General features: G+C 48.9%; 1 protein-coding gene across 2 annotated transcripts in view; it reads right to left on the bottom strand.

Annotated features, from left to right (window-relative positions):
• The window catches only part of LAMA5 (laminin subunit alpha 5), a 166,182-nt gene that overhangs the window by 67,564 nt on the left and 83,270 nt on the right, over positions 1 to 15,348 (bottom strand). For both annotated transcript variants that reach the window (XM_038369253.2, XM_043496168.1), the window contains exons 7-15: positions 11,414 to 11,529; positions 9,506 to 9,624; positions 8,521 to 8,611; positions 7,606 to 7,740; positions 7,244 to 7,306; positions 5,671 to 5,811; positions 4,080 to 4,217; positions 3,040 to 3,174; positions 1,941 to 2,075 (exon numbers count right to left, since the gene is read on the bottom strand). In XM_038369253.2, coding sequence (XP_038225181.1) covers positions 1,941 to 2,075; positions 3,040 to 3,174; positions 4,080 to 4,217; positions 5,671 to 5,811; positions 7,244 to 7,306; positions 7,606 to 7,740; positions 8,521 to 8,611; positions 9,506 to 9,624; positions 11,414 to 11,529 — 1,073 coding nt within the window. The remainder of the gene's footprint in view (positions 1 to 1,940; positions 2,076 to 3,039; positions 3,175 to 4,079; positions 4,218 to 5,670; positions 5,812 to 7,243; positions 7,307 to 7,605; positions 7,741 to 8,520; positions 8,612 to 9,505; positions 9,625 to 11,413; positions 11,530 to 15,348) is intronic.

Raw genomic sequence — 15,348 nt, 5'->3', positions numbered from 1 at the left:
TTTTTTAAATGAGCGGTAAATTCTTGCTGGGAGGCACAAGTGTACATCTGGCTTTCCAGTCTGACTGGTGGCAGGGGCAGAGAGAAGATTCTGCCCAGGGCATGACGGGGATAGTTAATAATATACATTGCACTGCAGCCACCTGCACTAATGCAGGGCATGATTCACATGAATTCCACCGCCCTAAGTGCTTGATCCAAAGCCCTTTGAAGTCAATGGAAAGACTTCAACTGGCTTTGGATGGGGCCCCACGCAAGCAGTCCCACTGAAAATCAGGGTTGGATGGGGGAGTTACATGAAATTAACAGCCCTGATTCTCATTTAATTCTCACCCCTTTTCCCTTACTGTAGCCCCACTGGCTTCAGCAGACTTCCTGCGGATTTAGGCTGGTGTAACTGAGAGCAGAGTGAGACACAGTGGGTTCGCACGCACAGTAAGGGGCTACTCATGGAGTACAGGCAGCAGCACTGGGTTTTCTGGGTACATCTACACTGCAATAAAAAGCCCACGGCATTGCCTCAGAGCCCAGGTCAGCTGACTCAGGCTCATGGGGCTCAGGCAGGAGGGTTACAAATTGCAGTGTAGACGTTCAGGCTCCGAACGTTTACACTGCAATTTTATAGCTCCGCAGCCCAAGCCCCGTGAGCCCAAGCCAGCTGACCCAGGCTAGCCACGGCCATGCCATCGGTCTTTTATCGCAGTGTAGACATACCCACCGAGGGTATTCAGATCCTGGCAGAGGATCTATCTGAGTGATGTCACAGCTGGGGAATCCGGAGAGCAGGGTGTTAATGAGAGGTGTGCATTTAAAACTTGCTGCAACTAAACCTTTTGGCTAAGGGATAAAAACCAAGTATTAACATTTTGCCTTCAGAGCAATTAAAAAGAAGATCTTCATCGCATTTTATAAGCCCTTTACAAGCCGGTCGTTTCCTGGCCTGTCTGAAGCTGGAGAGGGGTTCAGTACAATCCCCAGGGAGGCCTGTGTTTCCTCAACTGGGCTGGTGGGTTCGGTCTCTTGGTTTTCCAGCATTCACAGTCAGCAGCTAAGAACAGCTTTGATGCGCTCGAGCCATGAGAACTATCAGACTGGCTCTGTCAGAACGGCCCTGTGTTTTGATTCTGCTGGGGTTTGCGCCCTGAAGTTTTGCTCAGGAAACTCAGCCGAAATGGTGGCTTTACCTCAAAATTAAGCAAGACCTCAGAGTTTTACACAGCTTCCACTTGAGCCAGAAATCCCTCCTCAGCACCTGAAACCCGGCCCAGGTGGAGTGATATATATTTGCGAATCCCGCCTTAAATCTTTGGTTCCAAAGCGAAATCTGAACATACAGTTTGGCATTTCATTCTGAAAGCACAGCACAGCTCAAAACATGTTACTTTAATAAGCTACTTGACTAGAGATGGTCAAACACTGGAACAAACTAGAGTAATTCAGTGTGCATTTCTCCTTCACTCTGTGCCGGTTTTGGGGGGATAGGGCTATAATTCTGGATTTTGGTATGTCCCATGGAAATTCAAATCTGTATTTTGCAAATCCAATCCTAAAACACTCTGTGTATCAGGGGGCTGGTACACCAGAATGGGCAGACCTGGGCCACTATAATTAACAATTACCAATGAACTCTATGGGACAGACACCACGGCCTTTGGATTAGCATTAGGAATTGAGACAACCTGCAAGAGAAAACGCTATTGTGGAATAACGTATTTATTCCAATAGGAGAAGAGTAAGTAATAAAAACTGAGTCCTCCAGTAATAAAGACCCAGTCTGAATTCCAATATAAAGCTGGGGCCTGGGGAGATGAGAGAACAGGGTGGGGTCAAGCCAAAGCAATGCAAAGCATGTAGCAGCGTGTATCATTCCCCGTCTGGAACACAATGCTTCTACTCTGCAAGACCGTAAGCAAAATCTTCCATGTGAAGGGAGATACTCACATGTGCAGCTGGGGTACCCATAGAATCCTGGTGCACACTGGCTACAGGTGTGCCCGGCATAGTTAGAATGGCACCGACACTGACCAGCTGGGCTACAGGTTTTATCCACCGAGCCCCGGGGATCACAGGAGCAAGCTGCAAAAGAAGGGCGCACGAATAAAGAAAGGTTTGAGAAGGGGGACTAGCGAGCACAGAGACAAATAATTGGACCCGAGTCTTTTCATCTCTGCATCACTAGTTGTGTCAATCAAGCACAGATTTGTAGCAACCCAAAGCATTCCCACTGGATGGCTATTCAGTGATCCAGGTAAACTGAGTGACAGTTCTCGCTCTTCACTTCTCAGTGGACAAATCCCCACTTCACAAAACACACACAAAATTCACTGCAGTTTGCATTTATTTGGCCCCGTTGTTAGCATCTGCGGTGGGACCTGGAAGCTGACCACTCACAGAAAAGGTCCTTTTGGAGCAGAGTCGAAGATTGAGAAATGGCGCAGGACAAGAGTGTAAAACTTGTACTGGCACTATCTGTGTGGACCTGTCATTCCATTCCAAGGGATCTCTTTGGTATTGTTCCCCAGAACTAAATTTCCTTTTAAAAAACCATCACAGTACCATGGGACACTTCTCCCTGAAGTCACAGCCAAACCAGGAAAAAAGCCTCCAGGATTTTACAGTCCATTCAAAGCTCACCAACAGAAGGAAGTTCAGTAGGTTAATGTGTAAATACAAAAAAAAAAAAATGCTTGGAAACAGTATCAGAACAGGAGTTCCATCGAGAAAGACTGATAATGACAGCTTTGTGCTTCAAACACTGACACCATTAATGACATCCAAGTCTGCGCCATTTATAAGGCAAATCACGGGGGGTTTAGGCCGAGATTTTAAAAGTGACTAGTGATTTTGGGTGCCCACTTTACAGCACCTCAAAAGGGTCATGACTTTCAGAGGGTGGGAGCTCAGCACTTCCTGTAAGTCAGGTCCCACTAAGGGGTCTCAAGTCGAGTACCCAAAAACCGAGGCCCTCAAAATCATCTGCTGACACTCAATCCCATCCGCATCTCCTCCCCGGCCCCACAAGCTGCTGTTTCCACCATACCTTGGCAATGAGGGTAGGAATGATATCCCATGCTGCACTGATCACAGCGCGGCCCATCAAACTCAGGCCTACAGAAACATCTCCCACCTGAGTCGCAGCCTCCTGGCAGGGTCCCAACAGCACTGCACCCGCACACTGCAAAGCAGAGAAAAGCCCGTGGGGAAGGGGTCTGGAGCTACCTCACCCAGAGCACGGAGCAAAGCTCAAGGTACAACAGGGAGGAAATTTTTAAGCCAGAGTGAGAACGTTGGCACTAAGTGCCCAAGACGAGTGTTGGGCGCACTGCTCAGTGCTTGAATACTGAGTGTTTGCATCCCTCCACTAGCTCCCCTTTCTCCATCACATCAAACAAACGGTTTTTCTTCACTTTCAAGGTCCTTTATGGCCTATCCCCACCCTACCTACCATCTTGCAGAGCCTAGTGAGATGTCAACTCCCACCTCCCCGTTGGCCCCCGGATGTATCCATTGCCCATTTGTTACATTTTCACCCAGCTGCCCAAGCCTTGGGAGGAACTCGACATAAACTGCCGTACAACTAACGCATTTTCCTTCTCCAAAACCCTCCTGTACTGTGATCCCTACACGGTTAGGCCGCTGGTGGGCTGAGATGACTGCCTACCACACTAATATTATCTCCGTTTCCTTGTTCTCCCACTTTGTCAGCATCCACCTACTGGTCCTGTCTTATACCTAGACTGTAAGCTCCTCAGGGCAGGGACTGGTTTTTTGTTGTTCTGCATCTGCAAAGCGCCTAGCACAACAGGGTCCTGGGCTATGACTTGCCTCCTAGGCACTCAGAGAATACAAATAATAACTAACAGTAAGTGACTAGACAGAAGTGATTTGCTCTCAGGAGACTGCCCACCTGCTCTCCTGTGACGAGGGGTGGGGGTGGGGGGGATGTCCCTCAGTTGCAGTAACAGATACTATGCTTTCTGCCACAACACAAATAAATAATACTAAGTCCAGAGGGTAAACATCCACCTCTCCCCACAGCAGGGAATCCTGCCCATCTGAGAAGAAAGAGGAGTTACGCACATTGGCAGAGAGGGTAGTTGAAGTAGCCGGGTGCACACTGGTTACATGAATACCCTTCGAATCCAGTTCGGCACAGGCACTGGCCGGTCTCGCTGTCGCAGGTGCCATCATACTGGCCAGAGCCTGAACACTGGCATGCTGGAAAAGAATAATGGAGTCCTGTGACCTGCTGCGCCTGCTAGTCCCTGCGGTGCTGGAGCAATCAGGAGGCACCTTTGCTGTTTCACAGCCCTGGCTAATCCCAACACAGCACCAGGCCTCCTATTAGAGGCTACGCAGATTCAAACTCTTTGGGGTAGCAAGCCGAGATTTCATGAGACGAATGCAGCTGGCGGGGGAGGTGGGTGTGCGTGTGCGCGCATGCGTCAGTCCATCCTGGGGCACTTTGTCGGGGGGGGAGGGGGGAGAAGGTCAGAAATTGCGGGGAGACGGGGTGTTTCAAGGAAGGGCAGTGAAGCCATGGGGCCAAAGCTCTGGTTTATTAGAATCTGTAGCTGAAATGCCTGCCTGTTCCCCAAAGCCCGAGGAGGAGTTCTGCAGGATGGCAGGTGGGCATGGCCTGGAGCAGTTGTGGGCTCTGCACTGGAATAAGCCCCCAGATTCACCATCCTTGGGCTTAAAGCTCTCAGCCCCTTTAGGAACCAGCAGAAAGCATCTCCTCACTGCAGTGAAAGGAAGCCCAGGCCTTTCGCTACTTTTCCTCCCCAGCCTGCCTGTGCTCTCTCATACATCCTGCCTCCTCATTAACAGCCCGTCAGCCTGGGCGGAAGCAGAAAGGTCAGCGATGGAGGGACCATGTGGAAGGACCCCCATGGATCCGGAGGAGGCAGCGGGCTGGCAATAGGGGTTGGGGGATGGAAAAAGGATCAGGAGCTTCAGGTGCGCGTGGGGGGTGGGGTGAGATCAAGGTGCTTTCTCAGAGGCTCAGACAGAGATGAGGGAGTCCTGTGCAGGCTGAACCCAAGTCCTGTATACCGGCCTACTGGATGAGCAGGGCTGCCCTGGGGGCCTCATTGGACTCATCTCCCAAGATCGGGCCAGAATAATAAAGTCTCATCTGTGCGAGAATTACAGCTAAAAGGCCCCCGCCCTGCCCAGGATTTTAATCCTGGGAGCTCACTAGGTGTCGACTCCAGAGGCCTTTGCTAAACAGCGTTAAACCCCGAACAGCCCCAATGCCTCTCAGGATGCAGGAGAAGCAGATATAAAATAAACTGACATTTGAATGGGGGAGTATGGGGGGGGGGGGAAATGTAACCCACAGTGACCCCTCATCCATTTAGCAGTTGAAGAAACCATGTGGGAATGGCCGTAATGCACTGTACTGCCAGAGCACCTGAGCCCACTGTTGAACTGATGGGAAATTCCTGCAGAGTGCCCCAGCAAGGCGAAGGGAATCCAGCCGGGTCAGGGCTGTTCTGGCAAACCTCAGCAAAAGTCAAGGGAATTTGTCACTTGAAGCAGGACTGAGAAATTCTCCTTTCCCAGCAGGGAGAGGGGTGCGTGCTTCTAGCTGTGCGGTTCAGAGCAGCCACCAGAGACATTTGCAAGAACATCAAGAAAACCGGTGTGATAGGCCCCAGTCACTCACGCTGACAGCCAGGTCCGTAGTGCCCAGGTGCACATTGATCACACTGAGCTCCCTGGAAGTTTGGTTTGCATACACACATTCCCCTTTGCGAGTCTTTGCGGCAGGCATTCCCTTCCGTCCCGGCGGCATTGCAATCGCAGTCTGCAAAGGGGGCGACAGGAACAGAAGGCACTTAACAAATCTCCACCAGCTGACAGCCTGGGCCCATGAGCAAAGTACAGGATGGGGAGCCAGGAACTCCTAGCTTCAAACCCCAGTTCTGCCAGTGACTCTGTCAGTTCCTCTCTCTCTGTCTCTCAGCAGGAGCTCTGGCTAGAATGCCTTCTGTAAATGGGGATGAAGCTTTGTTCACAAGATGCTATGATGATTCATTATAGGACAGCCCCATTGCCCAAGGGTCTTGTGAGGAGACCATAAACCTTCACATAATCAAGGCAGCTGCTCCATCAGGTCTCAAGGGCTGGCTTACAGCAGCATCCCCCAGTTACACAGTGTACTCTAGTTACCCCGAGTTTGAACAGCACTTCAGAGTTCCACAGAGCTGGGATGCACGAGAGCGCTAACCCAGCAGAGCTCAGTCAAGTTGGATTCTTTTGGCACCTTGGTCTCCCTGGTCCATGAAAAGGGGGTGGGGCAAGAGAAGAGATGGGGGGAGGGAGGCAGAACGGGTGGGAACCAGAGGGAGAGAGAGATTCCAGCTCAGCAAAGAAAAACCTGCCTGGAAAATAACAGAGATTAAAATATCAGAGGGAAGAAAAAGGTTATCTGGAGTAAATGTGAAACAATGGAGAAGTCTGTGGGAAAAGCAAAGAGACCCAAAAAGACTGGGGAGATGAGTCATGAGCTTGCGGGGTTAGACTTCTACTCGAGAGAGGCTGGAGGGAGAGGAAGGGAAAGGATGGGAGAGAGACAGCAAGTGATTTTATACTAAGTTTGCTGCCAAGCGTTAAACTATCATGGTCACATGCAGACTAGAAGCACATGTCCCGCAAGGCAGATTTGCAGCAGTGGAAGGTGTTGGCACAGAGGGTTTAGAAGCTCCCCCGATGCCTAAGAAAATGAGTACATGCAGATGTGGGAAAGGGATGGTCTCATGGCTAAGGCACGAGACTGGGACTAAGGAGCACCTGGCTCAGTTTCCAGCCCTGCCACAGATTCCCTGTGATCTTGGACAGGTCCCTCAATCATAGATTTTAAGGCCAGAGGGGACCATTACGAACGTGTGATCTGACCTCCTGCATAACACAGGCCAAAGAACTTCCCCCAGAGACTCCTGCATGAAGCCCAAAACTGTTCTGTGCCTCTATTTCCCCACCTGTAAGATAGGAATAATGTCATTTCCCTTCTCCCTCCCTTTCCTGAGTCAATGGCAATTGTAAACGCTTTGAGCCAGGGATGGTCTCTTCCAACATGACTCTTCGGGGCCTACCAGAGAGGGACCCTGATTTCAGCTGGGGCCTATGTGCTACAATGATAATGAACACTAATAAATAAATAAATAAATAAATAATAACAACAACTTGCAGTATATGGAACGAGCTCAAAGAGAGATAAGGAAAACAGCAGGGCTTACGTATTATCTGTCCAGCCGGAAGCACCTGTTCTCCAGTATCATTGTGAGAGAAAGCTGGAACAGCTGTGGGGAGAGAGAGCCATTGCAAACATTACATCTGTGCTCAGTTCGAGCCCCACATTGGAAATGGCCCAAAGCCGAACTGACTTAAAAACAAATAATCAACACGTGAGCAACATTCCTTCTGGATCCCGAAAGGTCACCTTCTTTCCGACTTGAAAAACGGGGGTGAAGATCCACGTTTTAGCCCAAGGACTCCACTGTCCACTAACTCCCAGCTTCCCTGCCAAAGCAAGGTGCCGGGTTGGTCTGCAATTGCAAGTGCTGCTGATACAGCCCTCCCATGCGAACAAGCCACTTACGATAGCAATGTGGGAAGTCTGTGTATCCCTCTGCACATGCATTGCAGAGCTCCCCGGTGTAATTTGGCTTGCAGTAACAGCGACCTGTGAGATCCTCACAGGTGCCATCGGTGAACTCCAAGTCACAGTTACAACCTGCAGAGAGAGAGAGAGAGAGAGAGAGAGAGAGAGAGAGAGTGAGTGAGTGTCACTTGGAGCTCCCATTACTGAGAGAGACCCTCATTTCCCAGTCTGTGTTCACACAACACAAGAGATTTCTAATAGCAACAACCAGGCTAGCAGCATTGCTAAAAAGTTTGACACATATACAGTGCAGTCCCTTTCAAAAATAAAAGGTGCATCTGTCTCTTTAAAATGGTTCAAGCTTGGTGGAGCTGCTGCTGCTGCAGCTATCTTGGAATCGCTGCATTGCAGGATCTGAGGGGAGGCTGCAAACAGCTGGGCTCTGCCCCTCAGGATCTTGCTTCTGAAAGGGTGGCAATTCTGGCTGCATTACAGCTAGGGCAGGCTCTGCTGAAGATGGCAAAAGCCACCAAACCAAGTGGCAGAACCAAACCCACCAAGACTACCAGAATGATCTGGATTTCCCATAGAGATGTGCGTAAGCATCTCCTGCTTCAGAAAATCATCCTCTATTGGGTCAGACATTTCCACCCCTTTCAGGCCTTTAAACGTGCATCCACAGCTGATTGCAACAACAGACACACACTCCTTCTACATGAGCCTTTATGAGATCATGCAGTTTGTGCATGCAAGACAGGTGGCCATGCACATTTTAAGGCTGGTTGGACAATCAGCCCCGATGGTTCACAGCACCAAACACCCCACCGTTCGACAGTGTGGGCTGCTCTTCTCTAGCTATTAAATGAAAGTCTAGAAGGTGCGTCTCTAGCCTGCAGGGCAGCCCATACTCACGGTAGCAAATGTAGGGCGAGTCTATCGAATGGTCAGGGGATTTATAGTAACCAGGGATGCACCTCTCACAGTTGATGCCAGTTGTATGATGCTGAAAAACAGTTGAGTGGAAGGGCATCAGTTACTCTGCCATCAGGAAGGAAACCATGGTCATCGACCAGACTATAGTACCAGGTAGCTTCACGACAGGGTAACATTAGAAAAGTAAATAAAGGAAAGAACAAAGATTGCTCAAAACTCCACTCATGTTGGGTTGAAACTCAGTCCTTGTGAATCCTCCAAATAAACCTGGTCTGAGTTTTAGCTCTATATCAGAACCCAGGCAAATTTTGTTTGGCTTCAGGGTTTGTTATTAAAGTTTCCCAGTTGCTTTGCATTCAGGAAGACAGAAGTAACTCATTTCGTAAAAGCACGGATAGTCCCATGCCACTATATGGTACTTGCTCTGAAATTAACCAGTCAAAGGGCTTTTGCATCGCCATGGCAAGACTTTAGTTAGATGCTGAGAGAGTAGGAAGAGCAGCATGGTACTAATACTTAAGCAGTGACAGACAAGTGATAGTATTTGGGCCCTGTAAATTGGGGTTGGATTTTTCAAAAGCACTAGAATTGGCCTAATTCTGCTCCCATTTGAAGTCAGTGGTCAAACTCCCATTGAGTTCAATGGAAGCGGAGTAAGGCCTATGCCCAGGGTGTATGAAAATCCCACCCACCCTTAATGCATTAGCCATGCATTTCCAAGGTTACGCTAACAGACAGGTGCCCCACCACTCCTGCCACTGGTACATGATCCTTTATCCTGATGCCAAGAGCCCAGATTTCCTGGGAAATGAACAGAAAAAATGAGAGCTCCTGATTTGCTTATTGCCCGCCATGAAGAACTACAATTCAGGTTAACAATACAGCCACAGAAAACGGGACACCTGACAGTCTATCATGTTACAACAACAATGTGCAATTCCTCCTCTTCCCCCCCCCCACGTACCTGACATTCTATGCAGACACCTCCCCCTTTATACTGGTCATCGTAATTTTTGCTGGCCTTGTGGCGATCGACCTCTGGATCATAGTAGCAGTCGTGGGCATGACCATTGCAATTGCAAGCTGAAAGTATAAAGAGACAGGAGCTCAATGGGTATGCTTCTCAGGGTTACTGATCAATGAAACGGCTAACTGATGTATTTCAACTTCCTCTTCTCCACTCCCTGATGAAGGGTTGAGAGGGGTTGAATAAGTCTGTATTGCATGGGGATTACATTTAAATGAGGAATGAAGCTCAAAAGGGGCTGAAGGGCCAGTTAATCACTCAAGCTTTCAGATGTCTCCAGTCTGCAAATCAAGGATGGACACCTAGGGAGAAGAGGCATTCTAGCAGGGCTTTGGCATTTTTTGCCACCAGAAAGCACCGAGGCACAAAATGAAAAGAGGCAAGCCCGAGCATGGTGGGAGGGCAGAAAGGGAAGTTATCCAAACTTTGGGGCCCCCCAAAGTGGTTTGGAGCATACATGCAGGCCAGTTCTCAATGTTATCCAATTAGAGAGGGGATGAGCTGTGAAGTTCAAACACATGGTGAGAGAGTATTGGGTGGGGTTGTTTTTTTTAAATCCATGGGAGCAAGATCCAACAGCCCATTGCAGAGTCCCTACATTTATGAGATCATGTGATTTAACTGAGCTTCATGCTTCACTTTCCCAGCCCAGCATGAATTCCAGGGTTGGCATCTACTGAAGGGTTCTGGCTATACAAATAAAGATGTAAGTAGATCTCAATGTAATTTATCTTCAGAGCAGGAATAAGCAAATCAGGATGATTGCACAAAGTTTAGGACAGAGGCAGGAAGGGGACCACAATTAGCACTCAGTACAGATTAAACAGATACCATTGTAGAAGCCTTCACAGAACAGAATAATCCACAACACAGACCGCCCCTCTTCCTATACTTCTAGTTACGTTCACTAAATCTGGTACTAAAATGCAGGGTGCCCATAGGGATGGTCTGAAGGACTGGTAATGAGATTGTAAAACCCGGCAACAGTACAGGCCAGCCTTTCAATGGAATTATGGCCACTTTCACTTCTAAAATCACCGATTCAAGTTCCAATCAGGGTCTGCAGTGAGCAAAAGTTACCACCACCCAGGGGCTTGTCTGAAATGGCTTAGTGATCTCAGTCCAGTCCCCAGTGGAGAGGGGAACAAGTCACAAAAAACAACACTACAATCAACAGCTTTGCTGCCAGTCACCCCAGAAGAAATGCAGTCTCACACCTCTACAGGGGATCCTTCCCGGTCAGGATTGTGGTTCATTGGTGGAGCAGCGTAAGAGTCGCTAGTAGCTTCCCTGGCCATGCTAGACATTCTATGGATAAAGGACTTTACCTTCCAACGCTGACAATCCAGCCATTTACAGAAGCATTGAATTCCCACCAAGGACCAACAGAGAGACTGCCCATAATGCCTGGAGAGGGAGATTTAACGCAAGGCCCCATCAGGGGCTCCAAGAGGGACTGTGCTATGAATTCCTTCCTCAAGCACCCTGGAGTGCAGGGGGCTCTGCATGCTGCTCCCCCTGCTGTGGCTGGTCAGCTCTGCAGCTCAATAATAGACAAGAAGCATAGGGAAACATTGGGGGAGCAAGCTACATTAAGGCATATTTGCTGGGTGCACCAGGTCCACGGCCAGCCAGCACCGAAAAGGTAACATTTTAACTCTCTCCCCAGAAAACCAGTTCAAGCCCACAAAGCTTTAGGAATGGGATTCTAGGGCAGAGCTTTGGGGCCGACCGCAAAGCTTCCCATGCCTGGGGGCAGTGGAGTTTGTTCATTCCATGTTTTGCAACCACCTAAACAACTGGAAAAAGGGAAAAAAGAAAAAAACCCAGCCCACAACCACCTACGTTGGCATTCATTAGCGCTGTCAGTCATAGCTGGTTTCCAGGGTAACTGGTTGAAGCCCGGGCAGCAACGATCACATGAGCCGCCACAGGTGTTGTGTTGACAATCGCACTGCAGCCTGGAAAATGAAAGGTGAGTGAGCAGAGTAACTTCCAAGCCAGGTCACAGAATGCCGAGGAATCCACTGACGGCAGCACTTGGCTGGGGAAATAATGAGAGCTGGCCAGAAAACAGAAATCCCTTCCCAGGAAAAAAGAATTCCCCCCCCCCAACCATGTGAAAAGTCTCAAACTGTGATGAAAAGTTAAAAATCACAAACATTTTACTGGGAAGTGACTCCAAGAACAATTCCACTTTGGGAGACCCACAGAGCAGCCTGGGCTCTCTGCATCTCCGGCCCCAGAGCTGGGGGAGAGGCGGGAAGGCAGAGAGCCACGGTGTTCAGCATCTGCCCACATCCTTCAGACTGAAAGTGAAACCAACAAGAGCCTTCCAGGCAGGTAGATGGGGAGCTGTCATTTTGATTTTCCCAGTGGAAAATGAAAATTTTCTGCAAAGCTGAAATTTTCCCACAAAAAATTTCCATTTTGGGAAAACGCTTTATTCGTTCAGATGAAAAATTCCTGACCATCCCTAGAAGTAACAGCACAAGAGAAGCTGCTTCTCTTCAGGCAGCATTCACAGATCAGGGGACAGATGCTTCTTTGTGCAAACGTTCGGGTTTGGGAGGACAAGTGAGAATAGGTCATTTATGCCAGGCTATCGATGCCCAGGGCTCTCTGCAAACACACTGGACTAGGTTCCTGCCCGGAGGAATTTGCAATTTAGACAGGCACAAAACAAATGATCAACACTTTTCATTCAAGACAGCTTTTCAAAACAAAAAAAGGCCATTTTCAAAAACAAAAGTTTTTGTGTATTTTAAATTTACTGATTTCTGGACAAATACAAAACATTCCCACCATCACATTTTTCTCTCTCATTTCCTTCCCTCCCGACCCATTTTGCCTTGGGGGGAGAGGAGGGGGGAGAGAAAGAAGGGAAGAAAAAAACAAAAACACAAACTCTTTTTTTTCCATCCAAAAAAAGCCCCCCAGAAAATTTCAAAAATTGAAATAAATAATTGAAAAAATTGAAATCTGTTCACAAAACTGCCCCTTTCCCACCCTACAAATCCCACCCAGTCTACAAATGACTGAGGTGAAATACGGCAGCAGGGAGCAGATAGCGCGTATGACAGAGATGCAGTGCTGGAAGGTGGAGTTAAAGAATTAACAGAGGGATCTGAAATTGGCCTGGGTGAGGTTTCTTGATTCATGGGGAGTGGAAACTTGTCCCCCAGAGCATAAGGGGCAATGCTGACAAAAAAAGCATGAAGTCAGGAGAGCAGGAGAGACATGGATCGCTAAGAAGAGAGGTACACATACTGGGTGAGCAGCTTGAAATTAAAGCAGCATCTTTCAGTCTTAGAGGCTAACTGCCAATGCTAAGAAATGCATTTCCTGGTTTTAGTAGCTAGCATAAGTAGCTTTGCGCTGACTAGACAGGCAGCCCAGAAGGCACCAGGCAAGAATTCTCACTAGTCAAGTGAGGAATCTTGTCCCACTGCACCGCAGCGGTAACTCATTCTGCAGTGACATCACCAGGAAGCCTGCTCTTATGAGCTTTTGCAGACTCAGGAGCGAGATCAGATAAATACCCCAACTTTTGGGTGCTTTTCCACAAGGAACCAACCCCAAGACTCCAAACCTTGTGCCCCCTACGACTTGCTTAAAAGAAGACATGATTTGTTACATGTATTCAGGTAACACCTAGAGGCCCCAATCTCCCCACTGCGGTAGGAACTTTCAAAAAACACAGACCAGGAAAAAGTGATCCCTGGGTGAAAGAACTTGCATAACCTGCTGGTGGATGGGGTATATTGCATCACCCTCTGTGCCCAAAATCTACTATAGCCCCAGCCACAGAGCCAGGCTCTTTAGTTCAAGCTGTAGAGACTTGTGCCTATAGGTCTACAAGTCCCTAGTTAAACTCCCGGATTAGCCAAGATGGGGTTCCTTGCCCATAAAATGCGCATTTCAGAGTAAGAACTAGATACCTATTTTGCCCTGCTGTTTAAGGGTGGCAAAGCTTTCACTTGTTACTGCAGCCCAGCAGCACCTTGGGCAGAAGATGCTCTGCTAATGAATTATGGACAAATGGGCTTGAGTTACAATATTTACATACTTCATTGATCAAGACTATACAAAGGAGGAGAGGGAGCTGGGGGTGTGCTCCTATCACACCCGCACTTCCAGAATTGTTCTGCCATGAAATAAAACTACAGCCTTTCCCTTGGCAGTGACATTGCCAAAGAGGAGTCTGAGCCACTAACCGTGCTGCAGCTGCGGCCAGATGCAGTCTGAAACCCTCAAGTGCTGGTGCACCTGGACTGGGCTGGAGCCCAGGTAACTGAAACCTTCAAGAGTCCTGATTGCTGCACGAAACTGCTGACTCTGGGGGTGCCAAAGGAGAGCCAGCCAACTGAAGGAGCCTATGCTCAGCCCGAACAAAGCTGCCACCACACAATGTTGGTCTCCCTTCTGAAATCAGCCTGGGACAGAATATCCTTCAGAACCTCCCGATAGTAGCAACACCCATACAATTCATCCCCTGGCACAATCATTTTCTGACTGACCAGGCCTCCAAAAGACTAGTGAATTTTGCCGACTATCCTATAGCAGCAGCAGATGGGATGCCCTTCCGATGGCTCACTGTCCCCCTGTACCCCCCACTCCAATGCTTTGGCATCCGTGACAGGGGACAGGGGCCCGAAAGAGAACAGTTGCTCTTGTCTGTATCTGTCTGATAATACTTGGGGTCCTTCCAAAGTCATTTCAACAAGACTATCTGCCATTGTAAATGAGTTGCTGCCTTCTGATCCTGGCCTAGTATCTGCTTGTTAGCAGGGACTCCCTGCCTGGGAATCTTTGTCTGTGTGCCTGGCCCACTCTGAAGCATGTCAAAGCCCCAGAGATGCTCATCTTTTCTCTCCCGTCTTCTGTCAGGTGAAGGGACTATTTCTGGTCCTGCTGCATTCCAGCTTGTGGAAGGAGAAAGTCACCCTTAGCCAGAGGAACGTCCCTAAGCAGTGAAATTCCATTTGGTATGAGCCTTTGGGCTTCAGCTGCGTCCCACTGAAGCCAATTGGCAGTTTTGCCATTGACTTCAATAAGGGCAGGATCAGAACCCTTGGGAACAAAGGGAATTGTGCCTTCTCCTCCCACACTCCATACACACTAAATCCAAGCCCTGTGAAAAACACGCTGCTCAGACATTTGTGTAGTGCCAATTTGTAAGGAGGAAGATGCTGTCCCTGCATCTTGGGACTTCGACAAAAACCCACGTAAGCTAGATAAACAATGTCATCTACTCCCATTTATAGACCGGCGATTGGCGTTGGAGACATGCTTCATCACACATGGGAGCTTTGCCAAACTCTTTAACTCACCCAACTTCACTTTTGAATTTCTGGGGGGGTGGGCTGGCCCAGGCCATGCAAGCATGGGTGTGCGCGCTAGGGAGAAGCCCAGTGGCAGGTATCGTGGAGCCAAGGCCCCAAACATGTCCACTGGGAAAGGGGGGCATTAGCAGCTGAGAAAGGCCCATATTCACATCTGAGGGGAGCGAGATGGGAACAGGAAGAAAACTGAAGAGCACGTGAGCATTCTGGCAGCAGCAGCCGCCTTGTGGTGCAAATGGGACAGCTGCCTTAGAAGGGGTTGAGATACTTGCTAACTATCAAACTAGGAGACTTAGAGCCTGAAACCGATTTCCACTCAACTCCCGCAGTGATTTCAGTGGAAGCTGGACCAGACCCTACCACCCCTGTTTTGCGTGATACCCTGTGTGCAGGCACGGGTGATACAGGCTTCCCACATACAGAGTCTCAATCTTC

Source organism: Dermochelys coriacea, chromosome 13 (genome assembly GCF_009764565.3).
Source record: "Dermochelys coriacea isolate rDerCor1 chromosome 13, rDerCor1.pri.v4, whole genome shotgun sequence".
Lineage (NCBI taxonomy): Eukaryota > Metazoa > Chordata > Testudines > Dermochelyidae > Dermochelys > Dermochelys coriacea.
This window is presented reverse-complemented; position numbering and strand designations above follow the sequence as displayed.